General features: G+C 40.9%; 1 protein-coding gene across 1 annotated transcript; it reads right to left on the bottom strand.

Annotated features, from left to right (window-relative positions):
- Positions 1–11,494: 11,494 nt before the first annotated feature.
- LOC131430253 (protein SAND) lies at positions 11,495–13,907 on the bottom strand. The gene is made up of 4 exons (XM_058595060.1): positions 13,032–13,907; positions 12,409–12,973; positions 12,056–12,337; positions 11,495–11,996 (listed from the first exon to the last, which is right to left on the bottom strand). The coding sequence occupies exons 1-4, from the start codon at positions 13,709–13,711 to the stop codon at positions 11,856–11,858; spliced, it is 1,668 nt and encodes a 555-aa protein (XP_058451043.1). The 5' UTR covers positions 13,712–13,907; the 3' UTR covers positions 11,495–11,855.
- Between the last annotated feature and the right edge of the window lie 4,898 nt (positions 13,908–18,805).

The following is an 18,805-nucleotide window of genomic DNA, read 5'->3' as shown; positions in this document are numbered from 1 at the left end:
AGGAAAAACGGTTCAGTCTTGCCAGTCATGTTTGAGCGAATGGCTTCAATTGCACTTAGACTATCTGTGAAGAGGAAATAATGGTTTGGAATTAATGTGACGATTACACTCAAACTATATTGAACTGCTGCTAGCTCTGCTATATAAACAGATGCAGGTTCTTGAAGCCTAAATGAGGCCGAAACATTATTGTTGAACATACCAAACCCTGTCGCTTCTTCAATTCGCGATCCGTCCGTGTAAAACATTTTCTCAGAGTCAATATGCCTGAACTTACTTGAAAATATTTTTGGGATTTCCGTCGAACGTAGATGATCCGGGATTCCACGCACTTCGCGCTGCATGGATGTATCGAAAAATAAAGTTGAGTCAGGGACATTTAGGAGGCTGACACGGATAGGAATATATCTTGAAGGGTTGATTTCCTGTGACATATGGTTAAAATATACTGTCATGAATTTTGTTTGAGATCGAAGCTCGACTAGTCGTTCGAAATTATTAATTACCATGGGATTCAGCACCTCACATCTTATTAGCAGGCGTGATGAAAGCTCCCAAAATCGATCTTTTAATGGAAGAACTCCCGCCAGAACTTCAAGACTCATTGTATGTGTCGAATGCATGCACCCTAAAGCAATTCGCAAACAACGATACTGAATTCGCTCCAGTTTAGTAATATGAGAGTTTGCAGCGGAACGAAAGCAAACGCATCCATATTCCATCACTGAAAGTATCGTTGTCTGATACAATTTTATTAGATCTTCCGGATGAGCACCCCACCAAGATCCTGTTATTGTTCGAAGAAAATTTACTCTTTGTTGGCATTTTGTTATCAGAAACCTAATGTGTCCTCCCCACGTGCATTTGGAATCGAACCACACCCCGAGGTATTTAAAAGTTAAAACCTGTTGGATCATTCTTCCCATCATATGGAGCTGAAGCTGCGCGGGATCATGCTTTCTTGAAAAGACGACTAACTCTGTTTTCTCCGCAGAGAATTCGATACCAAGATGAACAGCCCAATTGGACAAGTTATCTAAGGTATCTTGCAATGGTTTATGCCGATCAATAGCTTTGGGTCCAGTAACTGAAACCACGCCATCATCTGCCAATTGTCTTAGTGTACATGGGGTTACTAGACAGCTGTCAATGTCATTTACGTAAAAATTATAGAGGAGCGGACTGAGGCATGAGCCTTGCGGGAGACCCATGTAACTATTTCTGAGTGTTGCCAAATCGCCATGTGAAAAATGCATGTGTTTCTCTGATAAAAGGTTGTGCAAATAATTATTTATAACCGCTTTTGGTGAAGCTTGTCTGAAAGAACATCAATGGAAACTGAATCAAATGCTCCTTTAATGTCTAAAAATACAGATGCCATTTGTTGCTTTTGAGCGAAGGCAATTTGGATGTCAGACGAAAGTAATGCAAGGCAATCATTCGTCCCTTTATTTCTACGGAAGCCAAACTGAGTATCTGACAACAAACCGTTCGTCTCGACCCAAGTGTCGAGACGTCGTAGAATAATTTTTTCGAACAATTTTCTGATGCAGGACAACATCGCAATGGGTCTATATGAGTTGTGATTGGAAGCTGGTTTCCCCGGTTTTTGAATGGCGATAACTTTCACTTGTCTCCAGTCAGGTGGAACAATATTTTGCTCAAGAAACTTGTTGAACAATTCCAACAAACGTCTTTTTGCGAGGTTGGGCAGATTCTTCACCAAGTTGAATTTAATTCTGTCCAACCCTGGAGCGTTATTGTTACAAGACAAGAGTGCTATAGAAAATTCCATCATTGAAAATGGGTTATTAATAAAACCATTATTTGGAGGAGATTCCCGTATAATGCTCTGCGTAGGAACAGAATCTGGGCAAATTTTCCTAGCAAAGTCAAATATCCATCGGTTCGAGTATTCATCACTCTCATTGCCCACGGTACGATTCCTCATTCGTCTGGCCGTGTTCCAAAGAGTGCTCATTGAGGTATCTCTTGACAAACCTTCGACAAAATGTCTCCAATAGCTACATTTTTTGGCTCGAAGTATGCTCTTGTACTTGGTTTCTAAAACCATAAGTTTTTCAAAATTCTGAGGAGTTCCTCCTCCCCGTTTTAGAAACGTCTTGCAAGCATTTTGTTTTGCGAGTTTAGCCTCTGAGCACTCTTTGTCCCACCAGGGGTTGGGAGGCCTTCTGTTAGTCGTTGGCCCAGGAAAGCGTTTAGTTTGGGATTGTTCTGCTGCCTCCAGAATCGAACAAATGAGGAAGTCATATTCTTCAAGTGGAGGGAGCTCTTCCATTGAATTCAAAATACTAGAGATACTACTTTGGTATTTAATCCAGTCGATATTTTTTGTCAAATCATATGGAATACTAGCGGAAGTAGCAATGCAATTGCTACTGCTAATTGAGATGATGATTGGTAAATGATCGCTACCGTGTAAATCAGGCAGTATTTTCCAGGTGCAATCTAGTCGAATTGATGTTGAGCAAAGAGATAGATCTAATGCACTTGGGCGTGCAGGAGGTCTTGGGATCCGTGTAATGCTACCCATATTTAATACCGTCATGCTAAAATTGTCACAAATGTTTTGTATTAAAGATGATCTGCTATCATTGTAAACGGAACCCCACATAATACCGTGCGAATTTAAATCCCCCAGAATCAATCGTGGTGCAGGAAGGGCTTCAACCATTTCATTAAGCTGTTGCTGTCCAACTTGTGCTTTTGGAGGAATATAAACCGAAGCTATGCAAATATCTTTGCCTTTAATGTTTATTTGGCAAGCAACAACTTCTATACTAGAAGTTGAAGGGATGTTTAATCTATAAAAGGAATAGCATTTCTTAATTCCCAAAAGCACTCCACCATACGGAGAGTCTCTATCGAGACGTATAATGTTAAAATCATTAAAATTTAAAGCTATGTTTGAAGTAAGCCATGTTTCGCATAAAGCAAATACATCACATTTTTGACTATGCAATAATATTTTAAATGAATCAAGTTTTGGCATGATGCTTCGACAATTCCACTGCAGGACAGTGATTGTATCATTTGCGACGGGTGATAAATTATCCATCAAAAGATACAAAACCTGAGACAATTGGCCATTGAGCTGATAACTGCTTCAAAAAGGTTCTAGCTATTGGAAGGAATGCCATTATGAGGGTCTTTAAGGGTTCAGATATATTGAATGCTGAGAAAATCCATTCAACAATTTCCGAAAACTTCAGTAATCCTGTTGGTGGCTGTGAAATGGAGCCCACTGGATTATTATCTTTTTCTGTACTAGATCCTGGATTGGTTTGTGAATTTGACAAACCAGGAGGCACAGTCTTTGGTTTTTTTTTTTTTTTTTTTTCAAATAAAATTTTTTATTAGGCTCATTTGCTTTAGCTTAACGTGGCCGATTGTCTTGTTGTTAGGGGGAGAGAAAGGGATGCCGTATTACGGGGCGGCATACTCCCCAGTTAGTAAGGGGACATAGGGAGGGTGGGACCTACACAGTATTGAATTGAAATTTGAATACATCATTGGTTTGTGGCATACATCTTTTAGACACATTTTGCGTTCGATGAATCTTCATGTTTTTCAGCTTGTAGCAATGAAGAGATTATTCTGGATTGGGATGCTTCGTTGGTGTGTTCTGACGTTTTTGGGTAGCTTCCTGATGTGACGTTTTTGGGTAGCTAGTTGATGTGACGTTTTTGGGTAGCTTCCAGCAACTCAGTCAGTTCAAGGCAGGTGCATGCTCCGAAGCATCGTTTACACAGGCCATACTTCCAGCAACGTAAAGAAGAGTGCGGTAGAGCTGTAGACGAGAAAGAGATAGGGAGAGCACTAAATTTGAGCATTGATAGTTTTCAAGAAGTTATAGATGAGAGTCATATAAGGAAGATTTCGAGTTGCCAAGACGTCGCGGACTGGTACGAAGGGTGGTATACCTCGGGCCCGAAGGGAACCTATGAGTTGGGACCTGGCATCACAATACTCGACACATGTCCAAACAACATGTTCGATGTCATGATAACCCTCACCGCAAACGCAGACACCACTCTCAGCGAGCCCCACACGACGGAGATGCGCGCTGAACATATAATGATTAGACATGAGCCTTGACATTACACGAATAAAGTCTCGGCTCACGTCTAACCCCCGGAACCAAGCTTTCGTCGATACCTGTGGGACTATTGAGTGTAACCATCGTCCCAGAGTTCCACTATTCCATGTATTCTGCCAGCTGGCTAGAGTTTTCTGACGACAGCAACTGAAAAATTCATTGAAGCAGATTGGTCTTTCATAGATATCACCTTCTAGTGCGCCCACCTTGGCTAACGAGTCCGCCCTCTCATTACCCCGTATGGAACAATGTGAGGGGACCCAAACCAAGGTAATCTGGTATGATTTTGCAGATAAAGCACTCAATTGTTCCCGTATTTTCCCCAGGAAATACGGTGAGTGCTTTCCAGGCTTCACTGAACGGAGAGCCTCAATGGAACTGAGACTGTCCGATACAATGAAGTAGTGATCTGTGGGCAGAGTGTCAATGATCTCAAGGGTATACTGAATTGCAGCTAGTTCTGCGACGTAAACTGAAGCTGGATCACTGAGTTTATAGGAAGCGGTGAAATTTACATTGAATATACCGAAGCCAGTGGACCCGTCTAGATATGATCCGTCAGTGTAAAACATTTTATTACAGTCGACTTCTTTAAATTTATTATTAAAAATTTTTGGGATCTCTTGAGGGCGTACAGGATCCGGGATTCCACGAATTTCCTCTTTCATGGATGTGTTGAAAAACACAGTAGAATTAGAAGTATCCACAAAATGAACACGATTGGGAACAAACGAAGAAGGATTTATATTCTGAGCCATGTAGTCAAAATACAAGGACATAAAACGGGTTTGTGAATTAAGCTCGACGAGCTTTTCAAAGTTTTCTATCACCATCGGATTCAAAATGTCGCATCGGATTAGCAGTCGATATGAGAGATCCCAGAACCTGTTTTTCAACGGTAAGACGCCCGCCAGCACTTCAAGACTCATCGTATGGGTTGATTGCATGCAACCCAAGGCAATACGTAAACAACGATACTGAATTCTTTCCAGTTTAATGAAATGAATATTCGTAGCGGAGCGGAAACAGAAACATCCATATTCCATTACTGACAATATCGTCGTTTTGTACAACCTGATCAGGTCTCCTGGGTGAGAGCCCCACCAAGTTCCGGTTATTGTACGAAGGAAATTGATTCTCTGTAGGCATTTTCGTTTCAAATACCTAATGTGACATCCCCAGGTACCTTTGGAATCGAACCAGACCCCGAGATATTTAAATGTGAAAACCTGAGCTATGGTTTCACCCCCTAGTTGAAGCTGTAATTGCGCAGGTTCTCGCTTCCTTGAAAATACAACCAGCTCAGTTTTCTCCGTAGAGAACTCGATACCCATTTGAAAAGCCCATGTCGACAAGTTGTCGAGGGTATCTTGCAATGGTCCTTGGAGATCGGCAGCTTTGGGTCCTATAATAGACACAACACTGTCGTCGGCAAGTTGTCTTAGCGTGCAAGATGTGTTGATACATTCATCAATGTTATTTACGTAAAAGTTGTATAAAAGGGGGCTTAAGCATGAGCCCTGAGGAAGACCCATGTAACTGAATCGCTTTGTCGTCAAATCACCATGCTCAAAATGCATGTGTTTCTCGGACAATAGATTATATAAAAAGTTGTTCAAAACTGGTGAAAGACCATGCTGATGCAACTTCTCAGATAGAACGTTAATGGAAACTGAATCGAATGCCCCCTTGATGTCGAGGAAAACTGATGCCATTTGTTCTTTACGAGCAAATGCCATTTGAATTTGTGTTGAGAGCAACGCTAGACAATCGTTCGTTCCTTTGCCCCTGCGGAACCCAAATTGTGTACCTGAAAGCAATCCATTTGTTTCGACCCAATTGTCTAGACGGAAGAGAATCATTTTCTCCAACAATTTCCGGATACAGGAAAGCATAGCAATCGGCCGATACGAATTGTGATCGGAGGCTGGTTTTCCAGGTTTTTGAATAGTAATAACTCTCACTTCTCTCCATTCGTGTGGGACAATATTACCCTCGAGGAACTTGTTGAATAAATTCAACAAGCGCCTTTTGGCAGAGTCGGGCAGATTTTTCAACAAGTTGAATTTAATTCTGTCTAACCCCGGGGCTCTATTGTTACACGACAAGAGCGCAAGTGAGAACTCTACCATCGAAAACGGTGTTTCGTTTGTATTCAATGTCGCGACGCGGGATATCTTCTGTTCCGGAACAGAATCAGGACATACTTTCTTAGCGAAATCAAATATCCAGCGGTTAGAATATTCCTCGCTTTCGTTCGCGTGATTTCGATTGCGCATGCGACGGGCCGTATTCCAAAGAGTGCTCATTGCTGTTTCTCTCGTTAATCCGTCAACAAACCTTCGCCAGTAACCGCGTTTCTTAGCTTTAATAAGACTTTTCATTTGAAATTCTAACGCCGCGTATTTCCGATAATTATCTGGAGTTCCGTTCTTTCTAAACGAGATGAAGGCTGAAGCTTTTTTCGTTTTCAGCTCTGAGCACTCTTTGTCCCACCATGGGTTGGGAGAACGCATACTAGTTTGCGCGCTAGGTACTCGTTTCGTCTGAGCTTGAATTGCGGTGTCAAGAATCAAGCCAGCCAAAAATGTATACTCTTCCTCCGGAGGAAGCTCCTGTGATGTTTCTAGTTTCTCAGATATCGAGCTCGCGTAACGTTTCCAATCAATGTTTCGTGTGAAATCGTACGAAACATTGATTGTTTCCGATGGTCTTCCACGGTTGGTGATAGAAACTATGATCGGCAAGTGATCGCTACCGTGAGGATCACAGATTACCTTCCACTTGCAATCTAACTGTAGCGAAGTCGAGCAAAGGGATAAATCCAGCGCACTTGGTTGTGCTGGCGGTCTAGGGTTCCGTGTCATTTCTCCCGTGTTTAGAATTGTCAAATTGAAGTTGTCACACAGATCTTGGATTAACGAAGAACGATTATCATCATATAAGCAGCCCCATCCTGTACCATGCGAGTTAAAGTCCCCTAAAACCAGCCGCGGTGAAGGAAGAAGTTCTATGATGTCTGCAAGCCGACGATGCCCTATCGAGACTCTGGGAGGAATGTAGATAGAAGCTATACATAGATCTTTGCCTTTAATATTAATTTGGCAAGCAACAACTTCAATTCCCGGTGTCGAGGGGAGGTTAATACGATAAAATGAATAGCACTTTTTAATCCCTAAAAGTACCCCTCCATAAGAGTCTTCTCGGTCCAGGCGGATTATGTTAAAATTATGGAAGTCGAGGTTGATGTTAGAAGTAAGCCAAGTTTCACTCAAGGAGAATACATCGCAATTATGAGTATGTATTAAGTGTTTGAAAGAATCAAGTTTTGGGATGATACTTCTGCAATTCCACTGAAGCACAATGATCATATCTTCGATTCTCAGTGGTAAATTATCCATCAAAAGATACGATCGCTGCAAGGAGGGGCCATTGTTCAGTCAACTGTTTTAAAAATGTCCTTACTGTTGGCAGTAGAGCAGTTAGGAAGCTTCTCAGAGGATCAGTAATATTGAAGGCTGTTAATATCCAGTCCACGATATCAGAAAATTTCAATAATCCAGCGTTTGTTGGATTTTCTGGTTGTGCTTTGGGGTCATTCGGGTTTTTTGATGCCCCAGGAAGTGCTGGGTACTCCTTATCATCCCTAAGTTTTTTGAACCCAGGAGGTGTTTGCTTCGGTTTTGAGTCAGCACTTTTTGTTTCCGTTTGGTTCTTTTGTGACGAAGAGGACAGTCTGAGGCCTTTACGAGGAAGCTTGGGAGAAGCCAGATTTTGTCTTTTCCTGCTTCCTTCAACCTGTGTGTAGGAAGGTCCTTCGCCTGGGTCGTCAGAGGTATCCTCTTCAACTGGCAAGATTGCAAACGGGTTCTCAGGGGTCGATGGAGTGGTTCTTTTTAAGATTTCCGCATAAGAACGTTTGGAACGTTCTTTCACGGATCGCTTCAATTTCTCCGCACGCTGTATGTACGTAGGGCACACCGAAAGATCATGAGGATTCTCCCCGCAGTAGCAACACTTTTCCACTGCTCTTCTGCAGAGATCGTCCTCATGGGCCTCTCCGCATTTGCCGCATCGCAGTTTGTTGCAACAATAGGTTGCCGTATGACCTAACTGTTTGCAGCTTGTGCAATGCATTACCCGCGGTACATACAGCCGAACAGGTAGACGAACTCCACTCACTACCAAATAATTTGGAAGTGCAGATCCGGCAAAAGTCACGCGAAATGAGTCCGATTGGTAAAATTTACCATCTATCGATTTTGAGTGCAATTGCTTGCACTCCAAAATTTTCACTGGTTGAAGGTCGGGGTTTTTGAAACGGCCTACCCCGTCCTTCATCAGATCTTCGATTGTCAGACTTTCGTCACGGACCACACCGTCGATCTCCACCACATGAGACGGGACGTACACGCGGTACTCCTTCGTGAACAACTCGCTGGTAGCAATCGCGTTTGCTTGCTTCAGGTCGGACACAACAACGCGTAACTTGTTTGGCGAAACCTTATCTATTGTTTTTATTGCCGAGTAATGTTTTTCCAGGTCCCGAGCAATATTTAAAACTCTGAGAGACTTTAATTTGGGCCGGAAGTATACCACCCACGGACCCCCCGAGCCATCGTCTTGGTAAACTTTTTGGCGGGCAGGCAATATCTTAGAGGGAGATGGAGGCATCGGAGAGGGAGATGGTATCGGAGAGGGAGATGGTATCGGAGGGGGAGATGGTATAGGAGGGGTAGATGGCATCTCGGAAGCAAACTCAGCCTCTAAATGTTCTTCGTTCATTCGTTCAGCTTCGCCCTCCTCCGAGACACCCCCACTGTCATCAATATTCATATTTAAAGTGCGGGAGTAAAGAAGTCTCCCGCACTTGAAATGAGAAAGAAAGAAATAAAATGAAAAGAAAATATATGAATAGTAAAAGTTGAAAGAAAAAGTTTGAGAAAATACTTAACAGTATGTCACGGTAAGCTGTTAGGTGAGTTGCTCCTTCACTCCTTCGTTGTGCTTCAGCGTGACCTTGACTCAGGATTTGGCTGCTGCGATGCGGGTAGCAAACAATAGAAATAACTGCTGCCCGATGATAGCACAATAGCGTCTACTGTTGATACCGGTGCACAGACAGAACTCACTTGCGGGGATGCTACTTTTTATCACTTTTATTTAATGCCTATACTACAGCCTCTGCTGTGATAGGCACCTTCGTCTTACCGATGTCGATTGTTAAAAAAACGCGTGTGCTCACTTCGAACATTCGGTTACGAATGACAGTCTTTGGTTTTGACTTTTTTTGTTTAACACGGGGATCTTTTTTTGAAGATGAAATTTTAGGTGTCTTTTTTGGTAATTTGGAGGAAGACTTCTTTCTCTTAACTGACCCTTGGGTAGTGATAAACGAATTACCTTCACTATTTTCGTCAGAGTCAGAGTCCTCTGGTTCCTCTAGATTTGAAAACCCGTTTTCGGTTTCCAAAGGGGGGACATCAATGACCGTTTTAAGCATTTCTGCATATGTGCGCTTAGACCGTGCTTTTAAAGAAAGCTTAATTTTGTCTTTGTGCACTTTAAATGCAGTGCATACTGAAATATCATCATGAGGACTATTCCCACAATAAATACATTTTTCAATTTCCTTGTTGCAATCATTATCTTTATGAGGCCCTTCACACTTAATACATTTTGGTTTATTACTACAGTAAGTAGCTGTGTGGCCGAATTTTTTGCAGTTCGTACAATTCATTACATTTGGAACAAAAAGCCGAACAGGGAGGCGAATTTTATCGACATAGACATGGGACGGCAACGCAGACCCGGCAAATGTCACTCGAAACGAGTCTGATGGGCGATAAACTTTTTTTTCCTCTTCATGAACTACTGAGTACAGTTGTTTGCACTCCAGTATTTTCACACCCTCAAGCATAGAGTTCTTGAAACGACCAACACCATGCTTGAGTAAATCATCTACCGAAAGACTCGCTTCGGTAACAACACCGTCAATTTCGACATCTTTGGAGGGTATGTAAACTTTATACTCTTTATTGAAATGTTCCGAAGAGACAATATCATTCGCGTGTTTCAAATTATTTACCACAACACGAATTTTATCGTTATTTACTTTTATGATCTCTTTGATTGAAGAGTATCGTGATGTCAAACCTTTATTAATTTGAAAAATGTTTAATGGCTTTGATATACGTCTAAAAAAGACTATCCAAGGCCCAGAAGAGCTCTCCTGATATTTTTTCGTTCGTGGGGGTATCGGATTCATGCTAGGATTTACGTCCATGGATTCATCCATTACATTAAAATTTTTAACTAAACTTTAAAATAAAATTTGAAACCAACACTACACAGTACTCAATCAAAAGGAAAAGAAAAAACTTCTACCTTGAAATTGTTGTCTATCTCCGTTGCACTGCCGTGTAGATCCTCGTTGCTCTAGATGTTCTTGTTGGATGTATCTGGACGTTGATACAATGCTGAAGCTCACTGTAGCGATAGAATATGATGTGATGCTACTGCTACCTGACATCCAGCACCACTCGAATTCCGATTTGCTTTCGTCTTCGCCAGCTGTAACCAGCGCAGGTCACCGGTGTATACCTGCGTGTTGTATGGCAGTGGAAAGACCGAGTTGTCTTGTCTCCTTCTTCCTAGTGCTCCGCACCGATATGCTTCTGCACCGAAGTGCCTTCGCACCGGTGTGCCTTTGCACTCTCCTGCTTCTATGTGCCTTTGCACTCTTCCTCTTCGATGTGCCTTTGCACTCTCCTGCTCAGCACTTGTGGCTGTATATTGCGGCCTGGGTAGAGTTTGGGAAACGCCCTTTGTTGTTTCCTTCACCAGCTTGGCCCAGCACTAGGGCTCTCTTATGCAGCACGACTATACGTTTTAACGGCTGCTGCCAACAGGTTTCTACCTGTAGTTCAACCGTTGTCGTATTTAACGCGTGTAAACCAACCAGCGTTATTAAACTGTACGCTTCTATACACAACCTTCTCGGTTGAACGGCTATTACTGAATGACTTTGTTTACTTTCTCTTCTATTAATTATCAAGCGGTTTACACGTTTATCACTTAACTCTTTGCATAGAATGATGCTCGAAACGTTCGACTTCCAAACAGAACTGTGAAATCCAAGAAAATCTTTTTAGATCACATCACAATAATCGAAAGAGAGAGTGAACAAAGAGAAACTGTCACTTGCTGTTACGGCCTTCTGGAAAATCAACCGAGAAATATAAAATCAATCCGGTAAAACGCGAAAGAAAAAGTAAACAAAGAGGAACTGTCATTCGCTGTTAGGCCTTTTTGTTGTGCGACTATCAATATAGCATCACGAAAACGACGAAAGGTTTCTAAGTTTTTCAGGGATATATTCAATTTACAAGATAACATCTATTTACAATTTATTATTTTACTATTTCATTATTTTTCCTTCACTTATAGTGAAGTTTGGAATCCTATACTAACAGAGCAGGTCTGTAATCAGTAGTCGATTTTCGTACTTAGGTTTACATTTTCTTTTTTGATTTAAAAAACAAACGAACGAAAGCATGTCTACATACAATTTTCACCTTTGCTTCAGTCCGAGAAGAATCAACTATTCCTTCCACTGTGTAAAAGTGCACCTTTTTCCCAGCACGACTCAGCCCATCATCTCGCTATCGGCACCGGTAACGGGATGAGTCGCAAACGAAAACATCGTTAAGGAAGGGAAAAAGGACGCGCACTCCTAGAAGGTCGGTGCCGACAGTATGAACAAGTTATTTTCCTCTTTTTTTATCCACTTTAGAAGCTTGTTCACCAGATTGATCACATCGTTCCGGTGGACAACCGGTTCGAAGGCCGCAAACAGTTCGTACGCTTGGGTGACCTATGGACAAAATGAAACTGAATTCTTGCTTCTTACTATCACCAAAATCCCATAATTACCCAAGCCAGAAGGATTTCCTTTTCCTGCAACTGGTAGATGAGTCTCACCGGTCGTTCGGAATTATGGATCCGATGGTGGAGCTCGAAGTACATGCCTTCGAGACGTTTGAACTGATCAATGCTAGAATACGGAACGGTCAGCTCAGAGCACAGTAGCTGAGCGTTGGATTTACTTTTGTAGATAAAATGTCGTATTTCTGGAATGCCGATACTTTGCAGTTTAATGCCCTTGTTGTTCATCGCCTCGTTTATGGCCTCCAAGCAGTTGGAGCGGCGCAGTTTCTGAAAGTTTCAAACGAAAGGAAAAAACGTTACAACCGACTACCATAAAATATTCCAACTACTGGACATACTTCGGTGATTTTCCTCTTAGCTTCCGACAGCACAAAGAACACGTCTCTCTCGATGGACAGAAGCAGCAGACAGGCCTGGCAGTCCTCCGCTAGATAGGAGACATGCGCATGCAGAAACCCACTGGAGTCAAATTTTGGCAAACAAATAGGCGTCCAGCTTTCAGCGGATTTGAAACTTTCCGAGCATTCTATTAGATTGAAAATCAGTCGCAAATCCGCCGGATGAATGAAGTATTTCTTCATTCGAACCAGCGCAATCAGTTTGTTGTTAGCTATTAATACTGCAAACACCAGATTCTTTATCTTGGCGCAATTGTTTTGAATAGCTCCTATGATGGTCTCCCGGACGTTCGATTGCAACGGTAAAATCCGCACCGAATGCGTCATGAAACTGAAGGGATTGTTGGAGACTAGTCGGTGATCACATTTGTCATTGACCAGCAAATGATCGATCAATCGTTCACTTCCGGCCAGCAATCGGCGCAGGTCAAAGTTCTTCCGCCTCTCGAATGTTTTCTGCATGTGACTTAAGGTCAGTGTAGATAATATTTGATTGTAAACATCACTGCAACCAATTGTTATAATTAGGACTGAGAAAATTTTTTCAAAACGAATGAACTCACGTCAACTGCAGCTGAATTTGTTGTACGCTGTGCGTCGTCCTTGAAATCGCCACCAGTATCAGAGGCGATTTCACCAGAAATACAAACCTAACACCCATCGCATGGATCGACTTAATTGAATCATTGTTGCTCTGCACAAAACTGACTAGTGCTTGCATCACTCCGAACAATGTCGCTAATTTGTCTTCATTTCCATGCATCGAGTAGATTGGCTTCCCTGCTGAACTAAGAATAAATACATGCCTCTTTTTGTTTAGAAACGTTGAATCATGCAAATAGTCGTCTATTTCGGCACTATCGCTGCCGGGCTGAACAGGACCGGCTTGATTCCCCGATGTTCCTTCGTCCGCCAGACTCGTACATGATGCAGTCATATCTCTACTTTTAGCACTGCTGAACGAACTCGACTTACTCATCGTTCCATCGCTTCCATCTTTATCAACCTGCAGTCCATCCTGAATCTTCGTTATGCTTCCCTTAGTTGATTCATTTTCTTCAGCTCCGGGTTTCGTATTCGCGGTTGTGTCAATGCCATTTTTATCTATATTTTCCTGCACTAGACTGATACTGATTTCTTGCGAGAACTCTTCGATCATATCAGTAGTAATAAGCATACTTTCTTGACAGCTTCCGGGCTCACAGCGATCTGAATCGCCCATATCGGGCTGCTGTTCACTCATGCTGAATTTTCCACAATTATCCTTGTTACGCACTTTTCTACGATCCTGAGACACCTTCTGTCACTAATCAAATATAGTTGCGAAAGCAATTATTGGTCATCCTCGATTGTTATTACAAATAAATAAAAACCACTGGACTGCAGGAAAAGAAAATCAGCACGATAATCAAACGAACGATGATAGAAGATGTAAATACACGAAGAATGACATTTGCGACGATTGAATGTCATCCAGAGTTTACCGAACAAGGGGTGATCCAATGAGACCTCTAACCCTCGGTGTACTAACAAACTGGTGATCACATTTTTCTTCGTATCACCGGATGCTATTATTGTTGAAACAACAGAGAGGGTTGACTGTTCGTTTAGAACGACAGCTCCAGTTCCAAACGATGGCATTTGCCCCGGGCGCAAGATTTGAAGGACGCGGTAAAGTCATCTTTGGGACCTTTTGTTTTTTTTGTTCATCGAAGATTTTTGCGGATCACCTTTTTTTTGCTCTCCGAAGATCTTTGTGGATTTCCGGATTTTTGATTTTTGCTCACTAATCCAACGATGGGGGCGGCAAAACTCTTATTTTGCCCCGGGCGCCAAATTTTCTCGCTACGTCACTGACAGAGAGTCACATTATTTTCATGTATTTATTACTATGTTCTATATTGAATCTTAATAATGAATTTAGGATTTAAAAACTAATTAATTCATTCTACGGGTTGAGATGCACGTATTGAGATTGACGACATTTTTCGATGTACGGTTTCCTTAGAAAATTTATGTACTTGAACACAATCTTTGCATTTTGAACTGTAGAAAATTTGCTCATGAACTATACTTCTGCTAGGTATTAATATTAGACCTGAAAGTATATTAGAAATTAGCCAGACTTCATAACTGTTGATTAAACTAATGCGCAATTATTTACCTTAAAATCACTGTGATAAATACCGTAGAAAGATCAAAAGGGATTTCGTCCTTGTCGTTTGTTCATGGTTTCCGAGTACATAATGAACATATGGTTGGCATAATGAATTCAAGTAACTACGTGACATATAAAAATATGTGACAACAGTAATGATTCTGACATACGGTCAATGCCATATTCAATCATGATCCGATGGTTGTTAAGAACATCACGTAAACTCCGATGACAAAGCCATTTTTGGAATCTATGTGATTTTTTACATAAGATTAACATGTGAATTTTTTGAGTGCTGTTTAGGTCCGCCTACACTGATAAAAAATTGTACGATCCGTGCTTTTTCATTTCAATACATAACTTGCCTTTCATTTCAATACATAACTAACGCGATTTGTTTTAAGATTTCATGTGCAAATTCACTAAGATGCAAGATCAGATGATTTTTCACTTAACTTTGATGTGATAGGTTTTGCTATTGAATTGAACTACATGTGTTAAACATTTCATTTTCTAGTGGAAATGAGTACAGCACAAATGTATGTGCAAAACACTTGATTTGGTCAACTGTGAACTTCAATCGAAATCTATGTGGAAAACAATTTGACATTCATATGAAATTCATTGAGAATTTAGAAGTAACGATCAGAGCTTAAAATTGTCACGCATTCTCAATGAAAGAAACCATTCCAGCAGTCTCATTTTCAATGTTTTACTGTCTCATTCGTAAATGACCGACAGCAGAACAAACGAAGAGAGACGAAGCATTTTCGTTTCTCATCGAAAAAATGAGAGCATAATTGCCAACGCCACTCTTTCATTTGTGACAAGACGAAACCAAACTACCGTATTCAGGTAGCAACAGCAGAATTTCAATTTGCAATTCCCATTCTTTCATCGATGTATTGAAAATCGGTGACGCTTGGCTATAAAAAATGACTAAAATATGGCAAATCGAAGTAATTACATCCCATAACTTCTTTGGAAACCAAAACTACTACAAATTCGAGCACCAACAGTTAAAACTTATTGTGAAACCTTTTTCTGTCGTTTTCAATTCTCACAGCTTTGGTTGAATATCGACACTTCATACTATGGGATTTTCACTGAAAACTACAAATGACTGAAAGGGCAAATGAAAGAAAAAACACTATTTTGAAACTACTGTCCCGCTTATGTCATTGACAGGACATGGAATTCGTTCTTATAGTTTGCAAGTGAAGCTTACAGTGACAGTAATTTCTTGTCATTTTCGTCTATTTTTCAGTCAATGTAACGCATCAGAAGAATTTTCTTACCAGGTAAAGCAGGAAACCTAAATAAATAAAAGATAAAGCACCGATCGAGTAGGCCAGACATTCTGGCACAGATAACGTTTTGAGCGTAGGGAAAGGACCGATCGAATAGGCCAGCCATTCCGGCGCAGATAACGTTTTGAGCATAGGTTATATCAGCAAGAGGTGCAATAAAAGTTGGATTCATTCCTTCTCATTTTATCATACGCGATTTGTAGAATTTGTTATTAGATATGTAAGCTGAAAACTTGTATAAAAACCCAAGAAAATTGAATAAAGTCAAGCATTCCTTGGAAGAGTGTTCTCGTAGTCACTACTTCGAAAATCCCTTCTTGGCAATCTGACGATAGTTCTTCAGTTTTGAAGATTTCTAACGTTCGTTGCAATAATCATATGATTTGCGCACGGAGTTCAGAAATTATTCATCCTCGTTGATCCTCTCGCTCAGATAGTTCTAGAACGTATTTTACCAAGCTTCCGTTCCACACTCACTCCTTAGTGGAGTTTGTACGAAGGCAGCGGGTTTAACCGTTCAAAGAAGTTTCTACCGTTACTTGACAGACTTCCAATTTGCTTCAAGTTAAAAGTGTCCCATCTTAACTCAGTAGGGTCGTTTCCTTCGCACGACCGAGTTCAAGATTGGGTACAAAATTTACATTTGGTGGCTCCAGAGAGGAACAACTCACCGGTACTCCTTAGAAAAAAGGAAGTAAAGTAAAGAGCGTGCTCATCGCCATAAGAGTGAGCAAAACAAAAAAAAGTAAACATTAAAGTTCAAGTGTTTCGAACCAACCAGAGAGTTGTGTCTCATCAGGTTTACTTCCTAAATAAAAGGAGTAAAAAACAAAAGTGCGTGCTCATCGCCATAAGAGTGAGCAAAACAGAATAAAAAGTTAGTGGTGTTAGTGAGCCACAGGAAGTCCTCGTTCAAGGATAACGAGATAAGGAATCACGTGTTGAAGTGATTCAAAAGTGCATGTTCCTCGTGTAAAGAGTGAACGAAATAAAAGAATCACGTGTAGGAGTGATTCTAAAAAATAATAATAAAAAAACGTGCTGCTTATAATATAAGAGTGAGTGAAATCGAAAACAAGGTTTCAAAAAATAGCACGCACCTCGCAATAAGAGCGAGAGGGATAAAGAATCAGAAGAGTAATTCTGAAAGTGCGTGCTCCTCGCCATAAGAGGGAGCGAAAAGTGATTCAAAAAGTGCATGTTCCTCGTGTAAAGAGAGAACGAAATAAACAAATCACGTGTTGTAGTGATTTTAAAAAGTATGCACTGCTGACAAAAAACAAAGTGAGTGAAATTAAAACAGGGTTTCAAAAAAAAGTGCACGCTTCTCGCAATAAGAGAGCGGGATAAAGAACCAGATTCTAAAAGTGCCAAGTGTTGCTAGAAAGAGCCAAGTGATCAATTAGGAGAGTCAAGTGACTCAAAAAAGCTTGCAATGATAAAATTTGTTCAAAATACCACAGGAAACTGCCGTTTGTGTTTCGATCCCGATCATAAGGATGATATGGTAAAGTGCGACGAGTGCGACCGGTGGTTCCACCTCGGTTGTGTTCAATTAACAGTCGCACCAACCAAAGAAGAAAGATGGCTCTGTGCAAAATGCGTGCATCGCCAAAAGGAACTGCATTCATTAAAAAGGGACAATGAAGCCAAAAATGAGCAAATTAAACAATTAACAAGTAACATTGAACCTAAAATTAAACCAGAAATGCCGATAAATCCAGATAATGGCTGGACAATATATTTGAAGCGGCAGGCATTGGTTACTTTACCAAAGTTCTACGGTGCACCAAGGGAGTGGCCGAATTTCAAAAAGGTGTTCGATGAGACATCTTCGGAAGGAAGATTTTCAAACTTGGAAAATTTAATGCGCTTAGAACACTCTTTAAAAGGAAACGCGTATAGAAGCGTCCGACCATTAATGCTACACCAAGAAAACGTTCCAAAGATTCTAGAAAGGCTAGAAGAGCGTTTCGGTAACCAGGATTTGGTGCATGAGAAACTCTTATGTGAGTTCACAAAAATAAAGAAAGATAACAATAAAGTGTTTTCGGACCTGTCACACGCCCAAAACAACTTTGAGAAAAATAATAAATTCGACTGCACTGCGCGATTCGTATTTGACGGTTTTGGTCTTAACAATGTGGTTAATACACCGGAGCCACAAGAGAAAAAAGAGTCACAAAAGTTACCTGAAGAAACCATCAAACTTAAAAATGGCAGATATGAAGAATTATGGAAATATAAAAATTTTTCTCCAACGGATCAGGAGTTTGGTAGTAACGCGAAGTTAAAACATACTCTTGAAGAAAACATCAAAAGAATCAACGAGGTCGAAAAACTATCTAATAAAGATGAAGATTGTAACAACGATGAGCAAAAGTACGGGACATACAATTCGTGTGAATTTCCGATTAGTGCCCCTGAACGAGGTGGCGACATTGCAAAGAAACTAGTTAACAAAATCAACGTCAATGACAATCCGCTCACGATTAGTCATAGAGAAGTTAGTATTGTAGATCATTATACAAAGTTAAAAGATTCGCTCGACATAAAAAAAATGAGTTGGGATCTTTTCGCACACGGTCGCGTTAGAGACAGCATTGACGGCAACGACGTGAACGAAAATTCATCAGAGTTAGTATCTAACATAATACAAATATCCCAAGCGGAAAATAAAGAAATTAAATTGCCTTCGTATGCAGCATATGCTAACAACAATGATTCTGGAAAAATTGATGGATCTATGATAGGAGCTAGTATGATTAGTTATAGAGAACATCTCAGCTCAACTTCACTCTTGGATAACGAAACAATCCAAGTGAATAGAGGCATTCTTACGTTATCCTCGAATCAAACAATTTCAGTT

Source organism: Malaya genurostris, chromosome 2 (assembly GCF_030247185.1).
Source record: "Malaya genurostris strain Urasoe2022 chromosome 2, Malgen_1.1, whole genome shotgun sequence".
NCBI classification, from domain to species: domain Eukaryota; kingdom Metazoa; phylum Arthropoda; class Insecta; order Diptera; family Culicidae; genus Malaya; species Malaya genurostris.
This window is presented reverse-complemented; position numbering and strand designations above follow the sequence as displayed.

Excerpts from the sequence above, each read along its gene's own strand:
- LOC131430253 (XM_058595060.1), bottom strand. The coding sequence starts at position 13,711 with ATGAGTGAACAGCAGCCCGATATGGGCGATTCAGATCGCTGTGAGCCC. Across the intron at positions 12,974-13,031 it reads CAAATTCAGCTGCAGTTGAC|TGATGTTTACAATCAAATAT; the intron begins GTGAGTTCATTC and ends AATTGGTTGCAG. Across the intron at positions 12,338-12,408 it reads CTAAGAGGAAAATCACCGAA|AAACTGCGCCGCTCCAACTG; the intron begins GTATGTCCAGTA and ends TGAAACTTTCAG.